Source organism: Desmodus rotundus, chromosome 6 (genome assembly GCF_022682495.2).
Source record: "Desmodus rotundus isolate HL8 chromosome 6, HLdesRot8A.1, whole genome shotgun sequence".
Lineage (NCBI taxonomy): Eukaryota > Metazoa > Chordata > Mammalia > Chiroptera > Phyllostomidae > Desmodus > Desmodus rotundus.
The window spans coordinates 7,484,245-7,510,427 of NC_071392.1; the positions used below are offsets into that span (position 1 = coordinate 7,484,245).

The following is a 26,183-nucleotide window of genomic DNA, read 5'->3' on the forward strand; positions in this document are numbered from 1 at the left end:
TGACTGGGCAGTCTCCAGTCTCAGCAGGACTGAGGGGCTGGCTTACCTGCATCACTCCGCTCAGCCTGAGCTGTGATGGAAGGCAAGTCATTCCGCTTCTCTTAGCCCTGAGTCTGTTCTTGCGAAAACTTCAGGGGCTGAACTATGGGATGGAGAACATTTCTCTAGCTTTAGTATTTTCTGAGTCTAAAGGTGAGCAACAAGCAAGAGCAAGTGATTCCTGTAATACCAGACAGCCCTTGAAAAATGCCTAACCACTTAATGATCGAACAAAAGCATATCGGAACAACGAGATAATTTGTCTTTAAATTCTACAGTTGGCAATGATTTGATGAAGAAAGGGTACCACCTCCCATTGGGTCAGGGAGAAAAGTCGGAGTTCTCCTTTGCTACTGGCAGGCATACACCTTTCCCAGAGGACAGTTTATGAATATGCATCCGTCTTGGAATGAACTTCATGTTTGATCTAGCAATTCCGCTAGGATGAGTTCTGAGCAACAATCACAGACTCAAGTAACTCGAAGTGCAAGGATTTTTTTTTAATCACAGCATTATTTATAGTACCAAAAACCAAAGGCCGATCTTCCTTTGTTACAAATTACGTGACACACCACGGCAGGCTTGGGGACGCTCAGAGGATGCAGGACTGCAGGATCAGCATGGCTTGTGTGCACACCGAACACCCAGGTATCTGCCCGCGATCCCTTCCGGAGGTGACCCTGCCTTGTCCCGGTGGCTGCGGCCTTCTTCGCTGAAAGACCAGCTCTGGCCCACTGTTGGCCATGCGACAACGGGAACATCCTGTGGCTTGGTTGCTAAGGCCCTTCACAATCCAGCCTCACCCCACCCAGAAAGAACTTTTTGTCACCTTCTCTCCCTCTGGCTCTGCCCACCTGTCCTCTCCTGTCACCACACTCACATTGGCTTCCGGTCACCAGGGGCCACCTGTCTCTCCCACTTTCCCCTTCCCCTACCCGAATCCGTCCATCCTTCAATGGTGGCTTCCGAGAAACGCTCGCCGCCATTACCTGACCTCACTGCACACACGCTCTAGCATATTGGTGGTGTTACTTGTTCAGTTTTGTTTCAAGTGTGGCTCGCTTTTCAATGAGAAGATCTCTGACACTGGTACTAGTCTTATATTTGAAAGGCTGGAGAAAGAGCAGGGTATGAGACCAGACAGACCTGGGTTCAAATCCTGTGTGATGTTGGGTAAGTTACTTGACCTCTCTGAGCTTGAGGTTTATGTATTACATAAGGATAGCAGTAGTTATTTCAGAGAGCTGTAGCGTGCTTAATGGGGTAGCTGGTAGCCATTTCACACAATGCCCATCCCGTAGTACACACTCTGAAAATGTTAATTCCCGCCCCTTCCTGGACTTTGGAGCAGCTGGGCTTAGCACAAGCTTTAGATAAGAGTGCGTGGCCTGGCCAGTGGCCCCAAGAACACTAGGAGCAGGGAGTGATGGGCAGGGGAGGGGAGAGGCAGTGGGCAAACTGGCAGCGCTCCTGCGGGAGTCGGGCCTGGGGCCTCTCACCTGATGATGGTCAGAGGGATGAAGTACACCAGGCAGGCCACGATGGTCATGTACGGCGTCCAGTAGGAGTCATCGGGCCACAGGGCCCAGCACTGCACCTCGCCGTTGGACAGTTTCCTTTTCCCAAATATGATCAGGGTGGGGATGGAGAACAGGAACGAGAGGGTCCAGGCCGTTGCGATGAGCAGCTTGGCTTGCTTTTCTGCTCAAAGGAAAGAGAGGGAGGTGGGGCATCTGGGAACATGGCTGGGGAGCCCCCTGGAGTCTTGTGCAGAAGAGGCTCACTGTGTGATAGGAACTCCGGGCCCCTCGGAGCCTCCATTTCCCCATCTGTGAAATGGGGGTCGGAAACCCTGCGTTTAGGGCCGATGCAAGGATTAAAGAGAGAGGGTTCGCACAGAAACCAGCACGCTGCCTGGCATAGGTCTGCGCTCCCCAATTTCTGCTTCTCTCCCCTGTCCCAGATTTAACTGCCTGGCTTGTGCTCATTGGGGCATCTCTTCTCCTGGCCCCCACCCCTTCGCTCAGTCACATACAAGCCCAACCCAGCCCCTCACAGCTGCTGTGCCAAGCTTGTGTCCCTGTGAGCTGCTGTACCAAGAAGGCTGTAGCGTGGGGTCCCTCTCATGCCACATTCTCACCTACTACCTCACCCTGTAACCATGAGGACCTTTGCCACTTTCTACAAGGCCACCCAGCTTTCCGGGGGGGTGGCATCCTTGTTAAATCTGCCCCCTGTGCGCACCGGTGCCTTGAAGTTTCCGGTACTGGGATGGCTTCTCTCCTGGACCCCCGTCCCAGCCACAGGTCTTTCTGGCATTTGCGTTTCCTCCAGGACTTCCGTGGGGCTGGGCGGAGGAAGGGAAAACGGCTGAGGTCTGTTTCCTCGCTTGCATCTTTCCCGATGCTATTGGAAGTGACAGTTTTCCTAGTGCCTATGCGGAGCCTCTGTTCATTTTGTAGTGGGGAAACAAATGGCTTTACATACTGAAATGAGCACTACACTAATACCCGTCGCTGCCTTCCCCGTACTTTAGGGCACTCTTCAGAATATCATAGCTTGCCTCCCAGAACTCATCACATTTGCCCTGAGCTAAGCAGTGGATTGATTGATTTATTGACCCAGTGAATTTGGGGAGATGTGTAACCGGCCATGTTTCCCCCTTGGCGATGGGTCCCAGGCCCTCCGCCTCCAGCACAGGTCCTGAAACACCCCTCACATGTTTTCTGATGCTTACTTTTCTTCATCTCCTATTTCTTCACCCCTAAAGTACTCTGGTGCAGGAGACTTTTTGAATACCGCCCTCACTACTCCCTGCAGCCTGCTGGGCGTAAATAGACAGACGGATGAGCGAGTGTACCGCACCTCTGTGCTCACACCCCAGGGTCTCCTCCGATTCCCCTCATCCCACTCCCCGCCTCCTCCTGCACCACAGTCACCAGGGCCGAGCAGCGCCCAGAAAGTTCGATGCTGTTCGCAGACTCAGGCACGCACGCACAAGTAACCTAGAAAAAGCCTGAGAAACAGGTGTAAACTCTATTTTTAAGTTACTTTTAATTGCACACAACATATCAATATGTTTCTGTTTACACATTGCCTTGTTGCCTGTAAGTCCCTGCGGTCACTGTGGCTGGTCCAGCCCCCGCCCCCAGAAGTCCTTGCAGACCACTGTATACTATTCTGGGCTCTCTCCTTCCCGCGCACACTCTCCTCTGCCCGTCTCTCTCTCTGCACAATATCTAGCATTGCTTTGAGTTTTTCTGTGTGTTAGTTTTATCATCCTGCATGGATTATTCTGCATGTTCTTTTATGACAGAAAATGAGATGTAGTTTTTTTTTTTTGTAAATGCCCATGACGGCCCATGGGTCTACCACATCCTTGTTGAGAGAGCTAGGGCATGTACTAGTCAAGGGCAACTGAGCTAGACCCACACTGTCTGTGTTCAAATCCTGCCCCTGCACCTACTAGTTGCGTAACTTCGGGCAAGTTACTTTGACTTTCTGAATTGTAATTGCCCAGACCGGAAGATGCAGATAATAATAGAACCCACCTCGCAGAGCTGTTGTGAGGATTTGAGCGTCTAACATACGTAAAGAACTTCCAGTCATGAAAGGCACCCAGCATGCAATCGACACACCTGAGCATAGCTAGGCATCCTTCCAAGGTTAGCATCGAATTCCCTGCAACGCTAAGCCAACGCTGCAAGACGCAACGCATGTGTGCGCGCACATGAGGGTGCTTCTCCGGAGAGGGTACCAAGAAGTGGAATTTCTATTTGAAAGGGCTGCACATTTTATATTTAATTAGATCTTGTTAAGTTGCCATTCAAAGTATCTGTGCCCATGCTAGCTGATGTATTCCATGGTCTCTGATGATATTAATTCTACTTATTCTAAAATCCTGCTTGCTCTATGAACTTCGTTTGCTTAGGTGTAAATTCTGAAGAATGGTATTCTAAATATATTGCCTATTTTCCACAGTTTGGCTTTTGTCACATTTTTAAAAATGATATTTGATTGCACCTGTAGTCAAGATTTTATGTAAGGGTCTTTATCAGTTTTCACAGCCTGCTTGGAGCATGTGGTACGGGTTGCTAAATGTTGGGTTCTTACTTGCTTTGGGGGGTCATGGAGCAGAGCAGGCCCTACCTGTGGGTAGAGTAATGAAGAGTAGTCTGGTGACTAGGTACCCACTGTCCCTCCAGGGCACCTTTGCTCCCAGGAGTGCTGTTCTGCCTCTTCAGATCCAGCATCACCACTACTTGGAAGCAGAGATGAACCCTCCTCACAGTGCCCGGGACCCGCCCTGCCGGTTTCCTGGAGCCCTTCCTGCCCCAAGCACCTGCACGCTCTCTAGGAAGGGCTCTAGGAAGGGATCCAGGAAGTACTCTAAGCACGCGCCCACATTGCTGCTCCATCATCTGCAGGTATTATGGGCTGTTTGTGGTTTCAACCTTCCCTCCCTCCCCTCTGCTTCCTTCTTGCAGGAATACCTCACTATCCCTGGACCAAGGGGGAGGCTCCTTCTTTCCAGGATGATTATCAGTTAAAAACATCTCTCCAATTATTTCTATGGTTTGGGGGTAAAAAGGGCAAGGTGCTTGTTTCTGGAACTTGAACAAGTTGAAGCGGGAGCATTCCTTTCTTTGGACAGGTGTGTGTATCATCACGGCTCTGAAGGAAAAATCTGCAGGCATTAGCAGAAGGTGAATGGGCAGCAAACCACCTTCCCTAGTGGCTCCTGGCCATCCATGGGAACCACCAGCATTTTCCCAGGCACCAACCTTTATTTATGTATGTATGTATGTATGTATGTATGTATGTATGTATTTAGGACAATCAGACCCAGAATTGCAGGAGATGGAGGAGGAGAAGACAGGGGGAGGAAAAGAACCATTATTGAGTATAACTGTGAAAACAACCCCACCGTCCCCGGAGGATGATTCCCTAGGAAACAGCAGTTGGCTGAGGCAGCTCACCTCCTTGCAGGAACTTCATGGGGTAGACGATGGCGTGGTACCTGTCTATGCTGAGCGACACCAGGACATAGGTGGAGGCGTAGAGCAGCACAACCTGGGGACAGAAACAAGAGGAGCTGTGTGACCTCACACAGTGAGGGAAGGCACACAGTGGAAAGGTGAGTGTTTTGTGCGGTGGAGAACCCTGGGCGCTGAACCCAGAGAGGGATGGGAACTGGGTTGGGGAGAGGAAGACTGACTCCAGCCCCAGGATGCAGGTGCCTGCTCTTGCTGCTGCATTTGCATTGTTTGTGGGGACCACTGAGCATGCTCCCAGCTCACTCCTTGCTGCCTCGCTCCCTCAGCTTCTTGGAGGCTCTGCATTTCGGGACCAGCCCCTCTTTGGACATTCACATCGTACACTTGTTGGTGACTGACTTTGAAAGCTAAACTAATTGTCTCTGCCACAATGGACACCCCAGAATAATTAGAAACAGAGGTTTGTTTGCCTTGGATCAGCATGAGCCGTTGAGAGAGGAGGAAAGAAGGGTCTGGGTTTGGCAGGGCTGGTTTAAACCACTCCTCACCGTCTGCACTGACTGACAGCACCCCTGCCCCATCTACATCTCTGGCAGAGCCGTTCCCCACGGTAGGTCCTTGGGTCTCCTCTTCCTCCTCCCCACCCTCTCTTTTATTAACCTTACCCATGCCCTTTAATTATCCTGTTCGCAGTGTTATTTGCATACTTTGCAGAGAAGGAAATTAGGATATAAGACCTTCATATCTCTTATGTGAAGAGCACACTCAAAATGTAATTAAATGAAAAAGCTCTGAAAGGAGGGTCAAGGTGAAGAATCGTCAGCTAACTTTGGGCCTCTGTTTTTTAACCAGGAGTCCAGCCACATCTCTGCTTTGTAACCTTTGGGTCAAGTCCAGAGCACACTGAAGAGAAACACGAAGATTGAAGTCGGAAGGCAAGTGCCTGAATTTTTTTCTAAAATAGAAATAATGTGACTCTGGCAATAACCTCTGTCTGAATTTGTGCCTTTTGGTTTTTTTCCCCCTGGCTCAGAAAAATACCAAGCAACTGTACTGTTGTCCTTCCTCGTTTTTATTTCCATATCACTTCCGCAGATGTGTTACGGGGGACGGTTCTGAGGACAGATTGGAGATCGAAGCCTCCGTTAGGAGTGTAAGGAAAAATTCTCCTCTTGCTTAAACGGTGCCATAGGGACAGAACGAAAAATGACGGCCAAGTTTAACTCCCAAAACCCGACAACTGTCTCCCTAGAGAAAGTTGGGATTTCCGTGTGTGACCTACAAGTTCACAGTGGCTAAGGCAGGCCACCTGCAGCTGAGGAGGTGACAGCAGAGAGAGTTTTGCCCTTGAGAGCTCTCTTCCCCATCCCCTCTCTGATGTCACCTCCTCAACCATACACTGTTTAGAAGAAAAACCTCTAAAACCAAATGTCAACAATGATCAAAACCGAAGGCGACACATGGAATAATGTCCAAAGGTGTATCAAGCAAGTAGAAGGAGGCATTCATTACAATGCTACTCTTAGACAAATTAAATTCAAAGCGAGAGCACTATGTGGGATAAAGGGATTGTTTATATTAATAAAAAATATGTTATAGCAAGAAAATATAAAGAAACTTATACAAAATACAATACACTAAATATAAACTAGTGTACTAAAATGTTCATAGTTTTACAGAGGAAAAACATAGTAACACATAGAAAAAATTAAACAAACTTTAAAAATTATACATGATTATAAAATACCTAGGTAACATTTTAAAAATTGGTCATAAACTAAACTATGAAGAAAAAACCCTCACTAGATCCCAAAAAGTGGAACTTATACGATTTACATAGTTAAAACGAGCAGTAAAAGCTGAAGTTAGTATTATGTTTTTTAATCCTACTCGAAAATTTAGACACCCTTATAATTAAACTTGAGTCAAGGCGGAAATCAAAGTACAATTCTAGTCGATTCGTAAATGCCAACAATGAAAATTCCGCACATCAACAACATATGGGGCAGCATTTGCAGAACAGGCGGCAGTTTCAGGACATATGTTTGGGTTTTCGCTACCCCACCCCTCATCTCTGACAAAAATGACCCAGGAAATGTAAAACCAAATAAAATCTTAGAGATGTGAGACTTAAATAAAAGAAACTTAGAGAAATTTTATTTTTTAAATGCCAGACTGGATTCCTTTAAAGGAGGATTCCTGGACTAACTTTAAAGACATTTAATGTACATTATGTTTTTAGAACAATTTTAGATTTACAGAAAAAAAAATGAGCAGGTAGTTCAGAGAGTTCCCACATTAACCCTCCGCCCCCGCCCCTGCCCTACGCACTTTCCCTTATTTATGAACATCTTACATTAGTGAGGCTCAGTTTTACAGGTGGTGCACCAATATTGACACATTGTTATGAACTGAAGTCCATGGTTTACCCTGAAGTTCGCCCTTGGTGTCGAGCCTCATCCAGGGTTTGGCAAACGCATAATGTCAGGTACCCACCATCGCAGTATCGTACGGGAAACTGGCCTAAAAGTCCCCCACGCTTTGTACCTCATTCAATCCCTCCCAATCCCTGACAACCACTGATCTTTTTACTATCACCATAGTTTTTTGCCTTTTCCAGAATGTCGAATAGTTGTAAACACAGTAAAGTAGCCTTTACGGATTGGCGTCTTTCACTTAGCAATATACATTCAAGATTTCTCCATGGCCTTGCACATCTTGATAGCTTGTTTTGCATTGTGAAATAATATTCCATTATATGGACATGTCATAGTTTACTTAACCTCCATTTTTCTGTGGCTTGATAGCTTATTTTATTTTATTGCTGAATGCTATTTTATTGCATGGATGAACCAAAGTTTATCCATTCAGCTTTTGAGAAACATCTTGCTTGCAGTTTTTGGCAATTATGAATAAAACAGCTATAAAGATTCTTGTGCAGGTTTCTGTGTGGGATAAGTTGTCAGCTCAATTGGATGAATACCGAAAACACAATTGCTAATCACGCGGTAAGAGCATGTTCAATCTTATAAGAAAATGGCAAACTGTCTTCTAAAGGGCGGTACCATTGGCATTCCCACAAGGAATGACATTCCTGTTGCTACGCTTTCTCTCTAGCATTTCATGCGATCCGATTTTTTGGATTTTGTCTATTCTAAGCGGTATATAGTGGTATCTCATTGTCATTCTAATTTGCAATTCTCTAATGCCAGATGGTATTGAACTTCTTTCCATATGCATGTTCGCTACCTGTGTATTTCGTTAGTGAAGTGTCTGCTCAGATCTTTGCTCATTTTTAAGTGGGTTCTTCATTTTCTTATTGTTGAGTCTTAAGAGTTCCTTGTTTATTCTGCATGTAAAACCTTCTTCAAATAAGTGTTTTGCAGATATTTTTCTTACTGTGTGCCTTGTCTTCTTGGTCTCTTAACAGTGTCTTTCACAGAGAGGTTGGAAATTTTCATGAAATCCAACTTTTTGATTTTTGCTTTCAGGGGTTGTATCCACAAAGTCACGGAGGCACCTGAAGTCCCCAGGTTTTCTATGTTATCTCATAGTAGTTTTAAAGTAATGCATGTTTCGTCCAGGTCTATGGTCCATATTGAGTTAGTTTTTGTGAAAGGTGTAAGGTTAGGTCCTCCTCCACCCCTCCCTCCTCCTCTTCCTTCTTCTTCGTGTTGATGTCCAGTGACTGCAGCTCCATTGCTTGAACAGGTCCTATTCCTTCTCCACTGAATCGACTCTGTTCCTTTGCTGTATTTGTGTGCCTCTATTTCTGGGGTCCATTCCGTTGCATTGATCTGCTTGTCGATTCTTTCAGCAATTCCAGGCTGTCTGGGTTATTGTAGCTTTATAATAAGTCTTCAGATCAGATAGTGCCAGTCTTCCAAACTCGTTCTTCAGTATTGTGTTGGTTGTTCTGTGTCTTGCCTATCCTATAAACTTTAGTTTGTCTGTAGCTATAAAACACCCTGGTGGTGTTTTGATTGGGATTGCATCAAATTTATGAATCACATTGGAAAGAATTGACATCTTAACAACAGTGACTCTTCCTGTCTACGAACATGAAATATCTTCCCATTTGTTTAGGTGTTTGATTCCTCTCCTCCGAGTTTTGTAGGTTTTTAATATTTATCTTGCACACACTTTGTTAAATTTATATCTCAGCATTTCATATATTGGTGCTAACATAAAGGCGATTGTGTTTTTAATTTTAAATTCAAATTTTTATTGCTGATATATGATAAAAACAATGAACTTTCAGATACTAATTTTGTACTCTGAACCTTGCTATTTTCACTTAATAGTCCTTCAGATTTTTCTGTTATTTTGGGTTGTTTTTATAGGCAACCTTGTCATCTGTAAACCAAGTTATTTTTGTTTTGATTTTTCCAACCTGCATACTGGTATTTCCTTTCTTGTGTCCTGTGGACTGTGTCGCTGCGGTGCTGAATGGGCGTGGTGAGAGAACACCCCCTTGCCTTGTTCTCAGTCTCAGGAGGAAAGCTGCTCGTTTCTCACCATTAAGTATGAGGTTCTCCGTAGGTTTTCTGCGCATAGTCTTTATCGGGTTGAGGGAGTTTCCCACTCTGCATAGATTTCTGAGTAGTTTTTCTTTTTCTTCTTTTTTTTTTTAATCATAAATGGGTATTGAATTTTGTCAAATGCTGTTCTGTGTCAGTGGACTTGGCCATATAAATTTTCCTCACCTTTTTGATTAACAGACTATATTAATTAATTTTTTTACATGTCTTGTAATTGTCCCACAGTTCTTGGCTATTTTATTCCATTTTTTAAAATGCACTTCTTTAGCCTAGCTTTAAGTTCACAGCCAAACTGAGGGGAAGGTACAGAGACCTCCCATGAGCTCTCAGCCCTCACATAGCACAGCCTCCCTCATTATCAGAATCCCACACAGGAGGGTTCGAATCAACGAACAGGTGCCTGAGACCAGTATGTCTTCCTGTCACTGCCGAGAGTCTCTGTGGGAATGTGGGGGCATAGTTTTGACGCTCAGCCAGACAACCGATGGCTCTGCCTTTGCCTTCACTTCCTGCTTGCACGAAGCTTCAAGCTCAGCCAAAGGTAAGAGCTTTGTCCTCCAGTGTTTCTTCCCAAGCACCAGCCCAGTCCTGAGCCTGCTCTTGGCCTCCAGGTCCTCAGGGCTCTGTCAGAGGTTTTCAGAGCCTCTCTGAATATCTCACTACTCTGCTTATTTTTTCAAATGTGTTTCTTTTTCTAAATTTTATAAAATGTATTGGGGTGACATGGGGTAATGAGATTATATAAATTTCACAGGTGCAACTCTATGACACGTCATCTGTCTACTGCATTGTGTGCTCACCACCCAAAGCCAAGTCAGCTCCTGTTTTTAGGCTTCGGGTCAGTCTATTGTTTCCATCAACTCCTATCCAACACCTCAGGCGCTCACAAAGTTAATCCATCGCCTGTAATTGTTTTTGACAAATGCCTCCAGGGGAAGGCTTTTCTCAGTGGGTGAGTTTTGAATCGAGTGAAATACAGGCAGCTGGGCAAGTAGGGTCTTACAGAGAACCACCAGACAATCAAATAATGATGATTTCCCAGGAATGAGGTATTTAAAGAGCTCTGGCCCTCTTCTGCTCTCTAATGGCTGCTGGGCTATTTGTTTTCACTGTAAATGCAAGCTGTTAATTCCCAAGGCTGCCACAAAGCCGGAGACTGGGGGATGAGACCAGTGCAAACTAAAACACCACAATTACCATTTTCTTACTGAGATTCAGACATTTTACTGAATAAATGCTCTCTGGATTACTGCGAACCTTTGTTTAATTTCTAGAATGCTTACAATTTTGACTGACAGGTTTTTTTAAACAGTTTCTTTTGTCTTTACGGAGTAGAGAATTGTCAGAGTTTCCTATGTTAACTAGAATATATTTTATATAGAGTGTTGTTCTGATATTCATTACACAAACTATTAGAAGGAATATTACTGACCCAAATAACTCTGGATCTAAAGAGACATATTGAAGTTAGCTATTGGGAAAAACATAGGTTATTATATGTTTTTGAAAAATGTGAAGTTAAGCATGGCAGCCCTCCTCCAAGACGTCCCCAGGGACCCTTGCCTCCTGGCTTCACTCCCTTTTGTGGTTCCCTCATCTCCGTTGGGAATCAGGCCGGACTCCTGCCTGACTCTCGATAGAATAACTGGAGGTGATGACGTGTAACTTGTGGGATGAGTTCATATGGCTCTGCCACTGTGCTCCTCTGGGTCGCTGATTCCCAGGAATGCTGATTGCACGGTTGTGAGGACACAGGAGTATTTGTGGAGAGGCCCGGGGACAAAGAACAGAATGCCTGCTCTGTGAGTGGCCACCTGGAATGTGAATTGTGCAGAGTCCAGGTCAAACTTTCCAATGACTGCAGTCCTGCGCGGGCACCTGACGAACTTTGTGATAAGCCTTTAGATAGATCTGCCAGGTGAGGCTGCTCCTGAATTCTTGACTAACAGTCACTGGGAGATAATAAATGTGACTTGTTTTAAGCCACTAAGTATTGGTGTAATTTGTTTCTCATCAATTGATAGAATAAGCAGTTGAAAACATTTATCTACAAGGAAGCAAAAATCCTCAAGAAGAAATATGTTTTAAAACATTACCCCTGAGAAAATACCAGCCCCAGAAAGTAATAAGGGCTCTTTTATGTCTACTAAACTTTCAAGGGTAGGCCCAGAGCACAAAAGAAGATTTTTAATGGTAACTATTGTTTATTTTCTGAAGATGGAATAAGTCCATTACCGAGATCTGAAAATGATAGAACAAGTGAAAATCATAATGTCACTTATAAATATGATGCAAAGATTCTTAAAAAAAATCATACCAACAATTGGAATTTAATAGGATAGGGTTTTCCAGAAATGTATTATGCCCTATAAAGCTTCAATAATTTAGACATGAAGTACTGGCATCAGAAATAAAATGTATTAATGGAAATCATTTTAAGACCTCAGGAACAGAACACATCATCCTAATACCACTTATAAAATATTCATTCTTTCCATACTAAGTGGAAGTGTCTTAATCTATTTTAGACATGCATGATGTATTAATAATGAAATATATGTATACAGTACACAGGTAATATTTTACACCAAATATATATATTTTGCAATTATATTTTTACATTGAAAGTTTTTCAATAGGCAAAGTGTAAATGCCTTTAATCTAAAAATAGACATCAGCAATAACTGAGAAAATAAGTAGGCCAGTTGTTAAAGAATTGAAGAAGGATAATAAGCAACGTAAAGAACAAGAAATTCAATTCAATAGATACTTTAAAAGGTCCAATTTAGATGGTAATACCAGAAATGCAAGTTAAAACTACTAGAGTTAACACCTATTTTCTAACCAGCTGCTAACATTTTTTCAAAAAGAACAGTAGCCAGTATTGGGTTAGTTTGAAGGGGAAAAAAAAGAAAAAAAGACATTACAAATTTTTCTGGAGATTACTTAGTGCTGTGTATGGTCCGAATGTTTGGGTCTTCCCCACGTTCACTTGTTGGAATCCTAGAGCCCACAGTGATGGCATTAGGAGGCGGGGCCTTGGTGAGGTGACTAGGTCATGGGGGTGGAGCCCTTATGAATGGGATTAGTGTCCTTATCAAAGACAGCCCTGAGCTCCCCTGCTCCTTCTGCCACGTGAGGATACCTGGGAAGCCTGCATCCTGTAAAAGGGCCCTGACTGGACCACATTGGCCCACTGGTCTCAGACTTCCAGCCTCCAGAACCGTGAGAAATAAATGTTTGTTATTTATAAAGCCACCTACTCTGTAGTATTTTCGTTATCACACCCTGAATGTACTGAGACAGCCAGCCTATGTCGAAAGCCTTAACATTAGCATTAACATTCCATTAACATGGAAATTGTATTTAATGCTTGCATTATGAATGTTGATATTCTTATTATTGCTTGTTTGCATTTTCTTTATGTGTCTTATTTTTAGCCAAAGAAAAACATTTAAAAAATCTTACAAATGTTGCTTGTCCTTTCAACTAGAAGGAAGTGAGTGGTTTGTTGTACAGGAGTGTGAGCTTTTGTTATTTTCCCATGGAAATTCGCAGAGCTGATTTTGCTGCCAGTGTGTCTCATCACGTTTGGAAGGTGCCACCTGCCTGAAAATAGCGGACCACTCGACAAACCAGGTCGGGGGCCATGAAGTCTCCAGTGAATCGCCAAATAATATCCGTCAAGATGTTAACCAGTCCTGTGAAAGAGTCTGAAAAAAAAAACACAGAGATGATTAATTGTAGTCTCTTTCAGATTTGCAGCCATGCCACAGTAGAAATGAATTCCTGGGAGATTTCCCCCCTGATTTATCAGGAGGCTATTGAGGGAAAAGTAAGGTGAGGCAGGAGGCCCTTACTTGACCTTTGTTATTGGAGCTTGTTACCACTTAGATGTTGCCACCTAGGAAGGACTGAGGTAGTGACTGAAGAGGAATCATACTCATCGTGGAGTTGACATTTTACGACACAGAAGAGAAGACTTAAGAGGGGTCAGACCAGTGCTAAAACAAGGACTCTGTGTGGGTGAATAAAAGGCAAAATTGAGCAAAGAAAAATATTTATCTTCAAAAAGCCCCTCAAAATTCTCTTTTTTGTACCCACTATTTTACAACTTGGACTTCTTATTACCTCCCTACCACCCATTGCAGCACCTCTCTTCCTAGGTGCCTCTGCTTTCTTTCCTTTTTTAATATCTGCCCTTGGAAAAAGTGAAGCACGTGATCTACCAATTTAATTCACTTGGTCAAATTAGAGAGGAACCAAGGCCAAGGTCAGAGCCTTTGTGCTCTGTGATCATCTTACTCAACCCTATATTTGCAGACTGTAGAAGATGCACAGATGTCTGCGGTAGAAATAGTAAGATATGGATGTCTAGAAGCTCTCTCTCTCCCCTTTATGACAGATATCACTGTGGATCATGTGACCCAGCATCTTCCTCAAAATAGTGCCGCAGGGATTCTCTGCTGATTGATGGATAGGACTGGAACTTCAAACTGGATAAGCAAGAATTCACTGACATGGGGCCACTTTCTTGGGACATGGGATATAATACTGTCAAGGACCCAAGAACCAGGGCAAACTCATTGCTAGGGTAGGTCTTAGAAGCTTGGGGAGAGCAATGATCTTTCCTAAACACAATGGAAATGCCTGGGTTGGCCTGGTAGACAGTGGAGAAATGAATAAATAGGCCAAGGGAAATGGACATGCTGCAATTGATATATCCTGTGAAGCCGGAAGTCCCACCAGAGAATTGTCTTCCCTGGAAAGTCTCAGAAGACACACCATTCCCCAAGTTCACCAGGAAAGTACTGGGGAGAGGGGTACCGGCATTATGAGGAAGCTCAGTGGTGGCTCCCACTCAGAGGCCAGAGCAGCTGGTGGGAGAGGTGGTCATAGAGTCGGGTCTACGTACTATAATGATTACCCTCGTCCTTCCCCAAAGGCACCTGTTGCTACTTATCTGAGTGACTTTACACTGAGGGAAGATGAATGTTTAGATATTTTGAGGAGTGTCAAGCAAAGGGTCTATGTTGAGACCCGGAGTGTCATCACGGCCCCACTAAAGAGGAGACTCTCCTGGGGCCAGGTGCTGACCAGAATCCCGCTCGCAGTGGGATGCTCTGCTTGCTCTGAAGACCTATCACTGGCCATTTCCCCATCCTCCGAGTATTTAATTGGAATGGATACATTTGACAGTTGGAACAACCCCATGTTGGTTTCCCCATGATAGTGAGGAAGGCCAAGTGGAAGTCCTCAGTTCATTCGAGTCCTTCAGTTCATGTTTGGTGCCTGCAGAGATGGGATGGGTCCTGGAGGCTGACTGCAGACTCAGCAGCTCGGCCGCTTGGACAGACAGCGGTGCAGACCCTCACTCTGAAGTAAAGAGGATGCGTTTGGCTGGATCCGGGCCCTCACAAAATGGAACAGCTGCACGAAGAAACTCCCGCTTTGGGGACGAAGCTAGGGCACTCACACTTCCACTTCTAATGGTTTATGTTTATTGCTGTGCTTCTGCTAAAGCGGACTAGCAAAGCTGGAAAGTCACACTTAGTTACTCCAGCGAACAATGGAAAATGTGTTAATGTTAGAAGAGAAGGGAGGCCGGCATCCTGAGCAGCGTACGGCATGCAGTCGGTGCTCAAAACATACCCGTTGAGTGAGTTGTCGAAGTGGTTTGGCAAAGGCCCCAGGGCATTTTCTTTTAATTAAACTTTTTATTTTGAAAGAGACTCACAAGAAATTTCAAAATCATTACCGAGAGATTTCATGTACCTGTCACCCAACTTAGCCCAGTGGTGACATCTTACATAACTAGAGTTCTTCCCGTGGTTTAAAGGACAATTGTCACTCTCAGTCCACAAAGAGCAGACTCAAGCTCTTAAGGGATGTTACTAAGCAGTTATTCAATTCTCGGATACATGCTAAGTATTTGAAGTATTCAAGATTATTTAATCTAATAAAAAACTACAAAACGAGTCCCCCATTTTATGAATGAGTGAACTAAGTGAAGATAGAACATTGTCTTGAGATTTAATAGCGAGTTAGAGGCAAGTCAGGCTTGTAACCCAGACTTTTGGGTATCGGTGTCCATGGTCTTCACCACACACCTGCGGCTTCTTCCCTTTCTCTTTTTTCTCTTCTCTTACTTCCCCCTCCCTGACCTTCCCTCCTTCCCTCTTCTCTCTTTCTCCCCTTCCTCCCTCCTTCTCCTTCCTCCCTCCCTCCCTCCTCGCCCTTTCCTTCCTTCCTTCTTTCCTTCACCCCCCCTCCCTCCTTTCCTTTGTAATTCTCATTGTATCTGTTCTCTTTCATTCCCTAAGCTAAAGTGCAGGTGTAAGTCTTCCTTCCATCCCCTGTTCCTGCCCTGGCTGCCCTGATTTCTCTTTCGGTCCCTTCTACTTATAGGGCCACTCTACCCACAAATGTTGCTTTCATTCCTGTAGAGAACTGGGGAGGTAAATCTTCCCTTTATTCATCTTCACTGTGGACAGGATAATCTGAGCCAACCCACCCCCCACGCCTAGCCGGTCAGTATAAAAGCCTTCTCCACCATCTGGCCTTGCCAAATCCCCCACCTGGCCCTTTGGATTGGACACCATGTGGCCCACATATTTGTGTTTTCAGATACGCATCCCCTCTGCCCGGAATGGCCTCCCTCCACCGATCAGGTGATTGAATTCTTATCTAACTTTCACTGTCTAACTGATCTAACCGTCGTGTTCCCTTCCCCAGGCTCTTCCCTTGATCATTCACATGACAAAGTCTGTGCCAAAAGGGCGTTTGGCCCTCCCAGTCCTGTGCCTGTCTGTCCCTTCCTCTTCATTTCTCTGTAGGTAACAACAATTGGAAGCACTGGCAAGCCCATGGGGACTGCAACAAAGGTGTCAGAAGACTTGAGCAGGGTGTTCGAATTCTGGGTTGTGGCCAATCACATAGAAATTTCATGTCACTTTTCCTGGTAGGAATGGACTGGATGAATGGACCCTGGAGTAACTTGGATATTCTCTCTGGGTTTATTTATTCCTCAACTTAAAATAATGGGGGGAAAAAACCTTAAGCTTGTGTGTCTCCAGATCAAAGTGGCTATGTGAACAATTATAATGCATGCAGTGCAATTTCTTTTTCCCCCTGGAGCTCAGCCTTAAATAAACCCACACCTGGGAGAAGACTCTAAATGGAAATAAGCATTTGTTATTTGCTATTAAGCAAATGCTGCTCTACCTGATCAGTAGAAAGCTATTTAGTTACCTAACTAATTGAGTACATGGCAAATAAACCTTTCCTAAATGGTAATTAACAGGGCCTGGGGAACAAAAGGTACACTTTAAAGGCTTAATCACTTCTATGTTATTATTCCTGCTTTAAAAAATTTGTTCAGTCAAAGATCCTAGGAAACTAATACTCAGAGAAGCCAAAACAGGCTCACAGCAGGCTCTATCTTTGATGCAATTTCTTGCCAACGTGCGTGGGGGTCCCAGTTGGGCAAGAGTATGGGTGGAGTGTGGGGAAGTGCAGAAGGAAGCCTGACTCCTGAGCTGAGCCCTGAAGGGCCAGCAAGGACAGGTCAGGGGGAAAGGGAGCGAAAGACAGTGACTGTAGGCACAGGTGACAGCAGGAACAGAGCTCAGGGGGTGGGAGAAAGTGAGAGGAGAAACTAGACATGAAACAACCTGTGTTTGCTGCTGCTGCTGCCTCGAATAGGAGCGTGGCCATGGTGAGAAACGGGGCTGGAGAGAGAGGAACCCAGGCCTTTTCGGGTCCCGCATGCCAATGAAATGTGCTTGCATTTCTCCTGAATGCTATGGGGGCTGTGGAATGTCGATGTAGTCAAACATGTGTGTTGGATAGATTTCTTTAGTTACTGGTGGGGGGCAGGTCATTTTGGTGGATTCAATACTGAGATTACTATTATACCTGTCAGGGAACCGAGCAGACTTTCAGGAATGAGATATACAGAGGACATAGGTTTGAGATATACTTTATCAGGTAAAATGAGGAGGGGTTAGGGTTAGGGTTAGATGTTTTCAGCGTGAGGCAGAAGAGGACATCTGCAATGCATTATGGGCTCCTGGCTGGGGTGTCCCTGGTGGGGACTTGTGCCTCCTGAGAACACAGGAGAGAAGCTCATTGTGCAATATTTGGGTAGTTTTCAGTTTTGGGCTATTCCAAATAAAGCCGATAGGAACATTCATGTGTAGGAACTAAGTTTTATTCCCCAAGGACGGATACATCCCCAGCAGCAAGAGTGCTGGCCCATAGGGTAGGTGCGTGTTAAACGTCATAGGAGACTGCCCAGCAGCTTTCTGGAGCTCCTGCATCACTGTGTGTTCCCACAAAAAATAAAAAAGTAGTATGAGGGACGGAGTGGTTCTGCATCCCTGCCAGCACTTGAGACAGTTGTCCCCCTATCCACAGGGCACATGTTTGAAGACCCCCAGTGGGTGACTAAAACCACAGATAGTAATGAACCCTCATACACTGGGTTGGCCAAAAAGCCCCTTACATTTGTTCCCTACGATGGCTCTAGTAGCACTTACTTGTCTTTAACTTCACTCAAAACAATTTTGTTAGATTGTATTGTGACAGCTGGCATATCAGCATGCATTAAAAAAACGTATCAAAATGTGTGAATTTTTGTGCAGCCATTTTAATATTGAAGATGGAAGAAAACATGCAACATTTTGGCGCATTAAGCTTTATTATTTCAAGACAGGTAAAAACACAACTGAGACACAGCAAAAGATTTGTGCAGGGTATGGAGAAGGTGCTGGGTGCTGTGACTGATTGAATGTGTCAAAAGTGGTTTGCAAAGTTTCTTGGTTCTATTGACATTTTGGGCAAAGAATTTTTTGCTGAGGGGCTGTCTTATGCTTTGGAAGATGTTTAGCAGCACCCCTGGCCTCTACCCACTAGCAGCCAATAGCAGGAGATAGCTGACATACTCAAAATGCCCAAATCAATAAAGTTATTGGTGAAAATGAAAAATGTGTCTTTTATTTTATAGCAAAAACATAACAGCCTTCTTGGCCAACCCAATACTATGTTTTTCCAATACGTAGATACATAGGATACAGTTTAATTTATAAATCAGGCACAGTAAGAGATTAATAACAACAATTCATAATAAAAGGAACAATTATAACAATATACTGGAATCAAAGTCATGTGAATGGCTTTGGGGCCATCACCAAGTAGAATAACGGTACCGTGAGCGCAACACTGTGGCACTGTGGCAGCCAATTTGGTGACTGAGACAGCTAGGAAGTGTCTAAAGGGCGGGAGCTTGGTGCAAGATTTTATCGCACTCCGCAGAATAGTGTGAGATTTCCAGGTTATGAATGGTTTACTTCTGGAATTTGCTGCTTAATATTTTTAGATGGCAGTTGACTGTGGGTGACTGAACCTGCAGAAGATGACCCTGCAGATAAGGGGGACCCCTGGAGGGTCGGGCTGTTTCCTTTCTGTCACTCTCCCAGGTGTCTCCTGTCTCGCCTTGTGGCTTCCATTTGCATTTCCCTGCTGGTCAGTGATGGTGAACAGCTGTTCACGTGCATATTTGCCATCCCTATTCCTCTTTCATGAAGTGTTCTCTTCAAGTCTTTTCCCATTTTCCTAAAGAAGTCTCTGGAGATTCCAAATACAGCTGATACGACCATTCCCATCATTATTTCAGAGTTTCTATTTCATAGCTCCGACGTCTGAGCCAGCTCTCCGGTCCTGGTTCTGTTGACTACTGTGGCTCCTGACAGCAGGTGTCATTGCCTTTAGTGCCCCACACAAGTTGACTGAACGGTGGGCATTGTGTGTAGAAGATCGGGAGCGACTGAGATGCATAGCAGTTAGGGCTGGACACCGCACACGACTCTGAGGCCGCTGCGGCAGGGCGCTGAATCAATGCCCTCAGGAGCCTAGCTGGGCCTGGGTTTTGTGGCTGCTGCGGTTGTTGTCCGCCCCTACAGGCTTCAAATTCCTCTTTGGATGCTCTCTTGGGTGGGCGCCTGGGGGTCGGAGGGTTTTAAGGCTCCACTTTCCACTTTCAGCTGCGTTCTTGTTCCTGGTCCATTGCTGTTGTGGCCGCTCAAAGCTTCTGGGCTGGAGGTCGCAGGGCTCCGCCTTGTCCTGGCTCAGCCTCAGCCTGGCACAGACCTGTGTGCCTGGGCCTCAGGGCAGGGGCGTCCTCAGTGTTCCAATTCTCCCCTCTACGGCAGTCAAACACCTACCTTGCATCTGTGCGGGGCTTCGGTGGAAGAGAGTCTCATGCCTTCCTCCTGGGGGTGGAAGACTTCCAATGGAATCTATGTAGCATTCTGGGCCAGCGTCTGATGCCTCCATCTCCAAGAGTTGAGGGGTTTCTGTGGTTTATTTCCCTGTCTTTCCTTCTGCTCCAGGGCCACAGTACCTTGTCCCTCAGCGGTGTCAGGCTTTGTTGAGAGAAGGGATGGGGCAGAGGGCAGGGTCTCGCGACTTCCTGCAGGCATGGCCTCAACCTTCCTGTATTTATTCCTCCACAATGGCTGTGCAATGACTCCCCAACTCTGCTGTTGGAGCACAGCACCAGCCACGGGCAGTCCTTGGACTGAATGGGCATAACTGTGTCCCAATAAAACCTTACATATAAAAATAGGCTTCGGGCTGGATTTGGCCTGTAGGGTGGGGTTAGCCAACCCCTGGTCTGCACATGAACTCCAAAGTGGCTTGGGGACAAATGACTTTTGGAGTCCTCCTCAGCCTGATCTTTTCTCACCCTCCCCCAAATTCACACTATAAGAGAAACGCTTTCAACTAGCATATCCCTACTGGCAGCTGTTCAGCTGATGAAAACATTGATTAAAGGCAGAAGCACACACGCTCCCATTCAAACATTTGACTATAAAACGTTAATGTGCATTTATTTGTCCTTTATTGAAAGCAGGGCCAAGGCTTTGATTGGCTGCATCGTCTTTTTTTTGTGCATGAAAGAACCCCATAATTTCTGGTTTCGGTTTCTTTAAATTGGAGTGAGAAGCTGAGATATCAGCAAAGTAATTTGAGGTGGAATCTCATTGTAGGAGTTTTTGTCATTGTCCTTAATTCTTTCCTAGTTGCACTTGCTGAGTTTCATTCTACTGATACTTCTTTAAGTGACAGTAAAAACAGAGAAACAAATGAACTCAAGTCTTTCCAAATTATCCACATTAATTTTCACAGAAACAGCCACTCTTCAGTGTTCTCTATGTTAGTTATATAATTTCAATAACGAGTGCAACAGACATAACCTGGTTTGAGAACAACTGACTCATAGAACCTGGGAGGTGGGGACAGAAATGGATGGGCTCACTTAGGGACTATCCTGCTAATCCTGGGGGCTCAGCAGTCAGGGTGTTTGCAGAAAGAATGGAGGGTGTTGGTTAGTCCAGTGAGGCACGTAAGAAGAATGGCTGAGAGAGCTTCTGTTGGAACCCTTCCAGTTCCTTGACCAGCACCAGCTGTTCACTCTGCCATCCTCTTTGTTTATGTCGCTCCCTCGACTTGGAGGTTCTTTATACACCTCTACCTGAGATACCTCCTAACTCCTCTTTGGTTGAATTCAAGGTTACCTCCTTTATGAAGGCTTTTTTGACTATAGAGTTTGGCCGATTCCCTCCTCTGGGTCTCTCCCTACTGTTCTATTGAAGTACCTGTAACACATTAATACATTTTGTGTTCCTCTTTAGATCCACTACTATATGGAAGGATAGGGATGATTTTATATTCACCTCCTGTCTTTGGATCCTAACATTGTCTTGTGATGTAGTGAGAGCTTGGAAACTTCCTGTTAATGAGGGACCATGTTATTACCACAGTTGCTGGGTCGGTGGGAAGTGGCTGAGCCAGTTTCACAGAGCAGAATGAGCCATAGGACTGTTTTCTAATGTGGATTAAGATAATGATTACGAGTCAGGTGCTGGAAGAGGAACATGATTGGAAACTTTGATCCCCTAGCAGATTTTCAGAAGCGTGCTCTGGATTCTAAGGTCTCTGCTGGATTCTAAGTTCCTAGCTGGCAGGGACAGTGCTGTTCTCCTGTTTATAGTCTCATCTGTTTTCACAGGGTTGTGTGAGATGCTCATTGCTCGCTAAAGGAGGAAATGTTGGCCCACTCAACATTGGGAAACTTCTTAAAATGCAAGGTCGTTGGGGCAGAACTCACTCTGCATAGAGAGCAAGTTGAGGACCATTTCTTAGATTCCTACTTGCTCTCAGTTGATGTTTGAACTTTTCCACACAGAGCAGAACTGCAGGAATAATGAACAGCTAGCAAGCTGAGTAACTCTTTTTCTTGGCAAGCGAGTAGCACATGAACATTTATTGCACTAGGTAGGAGGCTATTGAATGCAAACACAACTTTTATGGCGACATTGATGTTTCTAATAACATAAGATCATTTTAGCTCTGACTTCAGAGAGCCTCTGGTTTTCGTGCAAGGCCATCGTGGGCAACAATGTCAACAGTGAACCTCCAGGGTGTACAATGCTCCCAGCTCAACTCAGTGTCTCCAGTGATGGTTTTGTTTCCAAAGCAAGGGTGTGATAATAGCCTGTACCCTTGCAGTTGCACAAGAAACTATTTTTGATGTTAAGGGTCTCTCCCTCTCCCACTTTTCAAACAACTGTATGCTTGAGGAGACTGTAAATGGAACAAGATTTGAAGACTTTATGCAAAAGTCTGTTTAATGATAGAATTCGCATTGCCCAATCTGATGTCAGGTACTCAGCTGCCAATTAAAATTATTTCTCAAAAACAGTACCTTCTTGTGTCTCTAACCTTTGGGCTCATTTTACAATAGCAGTATGATCCTGGCACTGGGCCCTTCACCAAGATTAAGTGCTGGCTGAGTCAGTGGCCCAACCTGTCAACTCCCCAACTCTTCATTAATCCCCAGAGAGTGGCTCATACCTCAGCCATCAATGCTCAGTTAGGTAAATAATAATCACATTCATTGTCATTAGAGAACTCTCTTCACAGAACGCTTTGTTCCTGAGATTTTGAATGAGTCTTATCAAGTCATAAATGTCATTAGTGTCTCTCCATTGCTCCGCCAAAAGTAAAAATCATGTATCTAATTTAAAAAACCCAAGTCCTCCTAAAACCTATTCTCTTTGCTTCTGTTGTGTGCAAAAGCTAAGAATCTCCCTGAATGAGGCCAACTGGCCAGCCTGGGACGTTGGTCACGGCAGAGTTGGCGAAGAACTCTTCCACCCGCGCAAACATGGGCTCAGCAAGAGCGAATGCTTCCTCAAAACGAGTGAAAATCAGGTGCTGAGTCACTACCGTTCCTCCTCACTCTGTTTGAAGGCGGACTTTCCTGAAGGTGGTCACGTACAGTCAGCCCCTCACAAAATGCAGCCCCCAGTGGTCTCTGAGCTTCAATAGAAGAAACGGACGACTCGTTTCCTCCTTTAATGAGATTTTTGGTTTCCTAGTAAAAAGAATTGAAGCCAATGGTCTGGGATGTTTAGAAATCCAAGTGAAGGAGAGGAGCATTCCATTGGTAATTACCCAAGAGATGAGTGCTTTGAATGTCTTTTTTTCTTTGCAGTTCTTGCCCAAGGACAGCTGCGTTGTAGCAGGCAGGGGCGGAAGTGGTAGACTGTGTGCGACAAGAAACCTTTGATTCGCATCTCACCTTGCTGCAGCCAGGAACGAGCTTGTGCACAGGGAGATGAGGCAGATGTGGGGAGATGCTGCTCAGACGTCCGCTGGAGAGAAAAACTCGCTGTCCAACTGCGAGTGTGGTTCTCGGGCACCCTCTGGCTGTTAGGTGCCTCAGGGTTAGCCTCAGCTTTCTAGCTGAGATCATGTATCATTAGTGCAAACTCAGACAATGATGGAGCGAGGTGCAGGGAGAAGGGTCTAGTCATTTCCATCCAACGTGGGAACCCTTTAACGAGCTGTCAGAGCCGGGTAGCTTGCCGTTGTGCCCTGGCGGCTCTCTCTCTCCTGTGTCTCCCCTTTTCTTTTCATAGGTGTCACTTTCCCCAAACCTGTTGCGTGGCTAATTCTGTGTTAGCATCTGTTTCCCAAAATATCCAACATGCGATAGGAGGTAAGGCAGAAAGGGACGCAGATCCTTCACTGTCTGGCGGCAGTCTTAAAGACAGCCTCTGCCTGATCTAAGATCTTAGCACAAATCTTATTTGCTCAAGAATAAAGCCACCACAAAAGCCACCAGGATCTGGGAACTACTATGGATGATAACTTCTGCGCTCAGAGCCCATCGGCCAAGCAGCCTGCCTGCCTGTGTGTAGGGACTGTGTTACCGGCCCCTGTTGTAGGTCTGTGAGAGTCTCTGACTCACCCATTGTAGGGATGTTGGTGAGGATATTTCATTGATGTGTTATCGAAGTCCTACATATAAAGCTCTGCAGATCCATGTTCATGATCAGGAAATGTCTGTCCGGGCATTTTTCCTTGAGGTTAGAATTGTATCTGATGAGTTTTTAAAAAATAATTCAGGTATTTTTATTTTTTAATTTTTTATCCTCACCCAAGGACATGCTTATTGATTTTAGAGAGAGGGGAAGGGAGGGAGCATGACAGGGAGAGAAACACTGATGCAAGAGAGAAACATTATGCGCTGCCTCTTGCACATCTCCTCACCAGAACCGAACCCGAAACTCTGGTTTATGGGGCAATGGTCCCACCATCCGAGCCACGCCGGCCAGGGCGGGATCTGCCGAGCTGTGCCCTTAGTCTCAGCCACGGGAAAGCACAGAATGAAATACGCTCGGCTGCAGTAGCTTGGCGGTGCCTCAAGCCTGACTCTTTGTCTCTGTAGTAGAGTTGAATATTTTCTGTGACCCTGTTGTCTTGCATTTTTCATTTGTTGGGTGTGATCTTGCATGTCGAAGCTGTGTGTACAGCGTGGGTCCTGGAGCCTGAGTGCAGGGTTTCAAATGCTGGCCCTGCCACACAGTCACTATGCCATCTTGGGTGTCTCACTAGCCACCCCAAAACAGCTTCTTGGTGAACATTTGAGAGTAAGAGCACCTGCTTTTCAGGGCTATGGCTCGGGTGAAATGAGCTAATGCATGTGAAATTCTTAGTAAGATGCTTGGAACATAAAACCTGGGGACGTGTTCTTGGTGCTAGTATAGGGAATAGAGCTGAATGACTAGACAGAGAACTGCACGGGCTGGAACGAGAGGGCCAGTTTCCCTGTCATCCCTGAGCTCCTAGCTAATGTGTTGGAAGATAGTTTTCTGGAAAAAAAAAATTTAAGTAAGAAGTGACATCTTTGTTTAAACTAGATCTATGATAAAGACTGGCTCTTTTATTTTTTATGATGCATGCTAGTTAATTTAACATGTTTGACATCTACTAAGAAAACAGTGGTGGTTAAATTAACTGATTGGCTGTTGAACCAAGCAAAACCTTGAGTGAACAGAACACAGAAAAAATCCTGAGTCATAGTGGCTACCTTAGAAACCCGAGATAAGTATACTTCCCATGTCAAGGTTAAATGTCATTTAAGTGTCTGGAACATAGAGGCTCTCAGTAATGTAAGCTTTCCTTCCTCCCTTCTCTTCACTTCCCTTCCTACCCCTTTCCTTGGAAGTTTTAAGAAGAAATTGCTGGAAAGAGAGCTTATGAAACAGGGAATGGGGGATTGTGAACATCTGTTGGCACTTGGGGAGAGGTAAATGGGTACATAAAGAGGAATTTGAAGACATTTTTCTGTGTTTCGTGCAGTTTGTCACCACTGATAGGTGCCAGAGCCTCTGAGGGATTTTGTGAAGACTGAAGTTGGGTGATTGTTTGGGGCACATCAGGCTGAGACTGGCCATAAGGGGACTCCGCTTTGCTGGGGTTGCCCATGCGGCAGAGAAAAGATAGGACACATTGATCCGGAAGAAGATCCAAGGTCACACTCTTGACCTTAGTGTATAATTCCCTAAGAGCTGTCACTTGGGAGAAACAATAGACTTCTGGCTAATTTGGTGCTGGGCTCAGGGTCTTTTCTCAGTGATACCTTGGTGCTTCCAAGTAGCTTGCTTTCAGGGGGAGGCGATTATTCCCATTGCTAGAAGGGATTATGTAAAGCTCCTCAGTCCATTTGTTAGGGATTCAGGCACTGGGGGGAGATGGATGCAGTGACCCAAGCCAAGTCTCACAGACCTTTGTCTGGTTCCATAATGACCCACTAGGTTCCTGTCCTGTGTCCCCCCTAGCCCCCAGGAAGAAGATTCCCAACACTGCAGTTAGCCTTCTCTCACCTGCCCCCACCTCCACGTCAGCCCTCCAAAACCAAAGAGCTCTTGGTTGTAAACAAATTTAACTGACTGAAAATTAGTCCTAAAATTCCAGGGCTAATGGCTAAAGCCACTTATTCTCTCAACAGCATTTTGATTTTAATGAGGGCATCAACCCTTGGCCCTGGAGAGACTGTCTAATGGAGGGATTCCAGGAAGTGTGAAATGCAGAGAGGAACAGCATGGGCTGGCAGCTTGCCCAAGGTCACACAGCAAGGTGGCGGCAGAGCTGTGACTACAACCTAGCTGTCCCAACTCCCAGCCGCCCACTGTTGCCCCCGCCTGAGCCTGCTGCCCGATGGGTCCCACTGGAGACTTTCCGCCTCATCCTC

General features: G+C 45.2%; 1 protein-coding gene across 1 annotated transcript in view; it reads right to left on the reverse strand.

The window, feature by feature from the left end:
• NPSR1 (neuropeptide S receptor 1) overlaps positions 1-26,183 on the reverse strand; it is a 99,007-nt gene that overhangs the window by 22,193 nt on the left and 50,631 nt on the right. The window contains exons 3-5 of the mRNA XM_024563065.2: positions 13,187-13,290; positions 5,019-5,112; positions 1,539-1,740 (exon numbers count right to left, since the gene is read on the reverse strand). Coding sequence (XP_024418833.2) covers positions 1,539-1,740; positions 5,019-5,112; positions 13,187-13,290 — 400 coding nt within the window. The remainder of the gene's footprint in view (positions 1-1,538; positions 1,741-5,018; positions 5,113-13,186; positions 13,291-26,183) is intronic.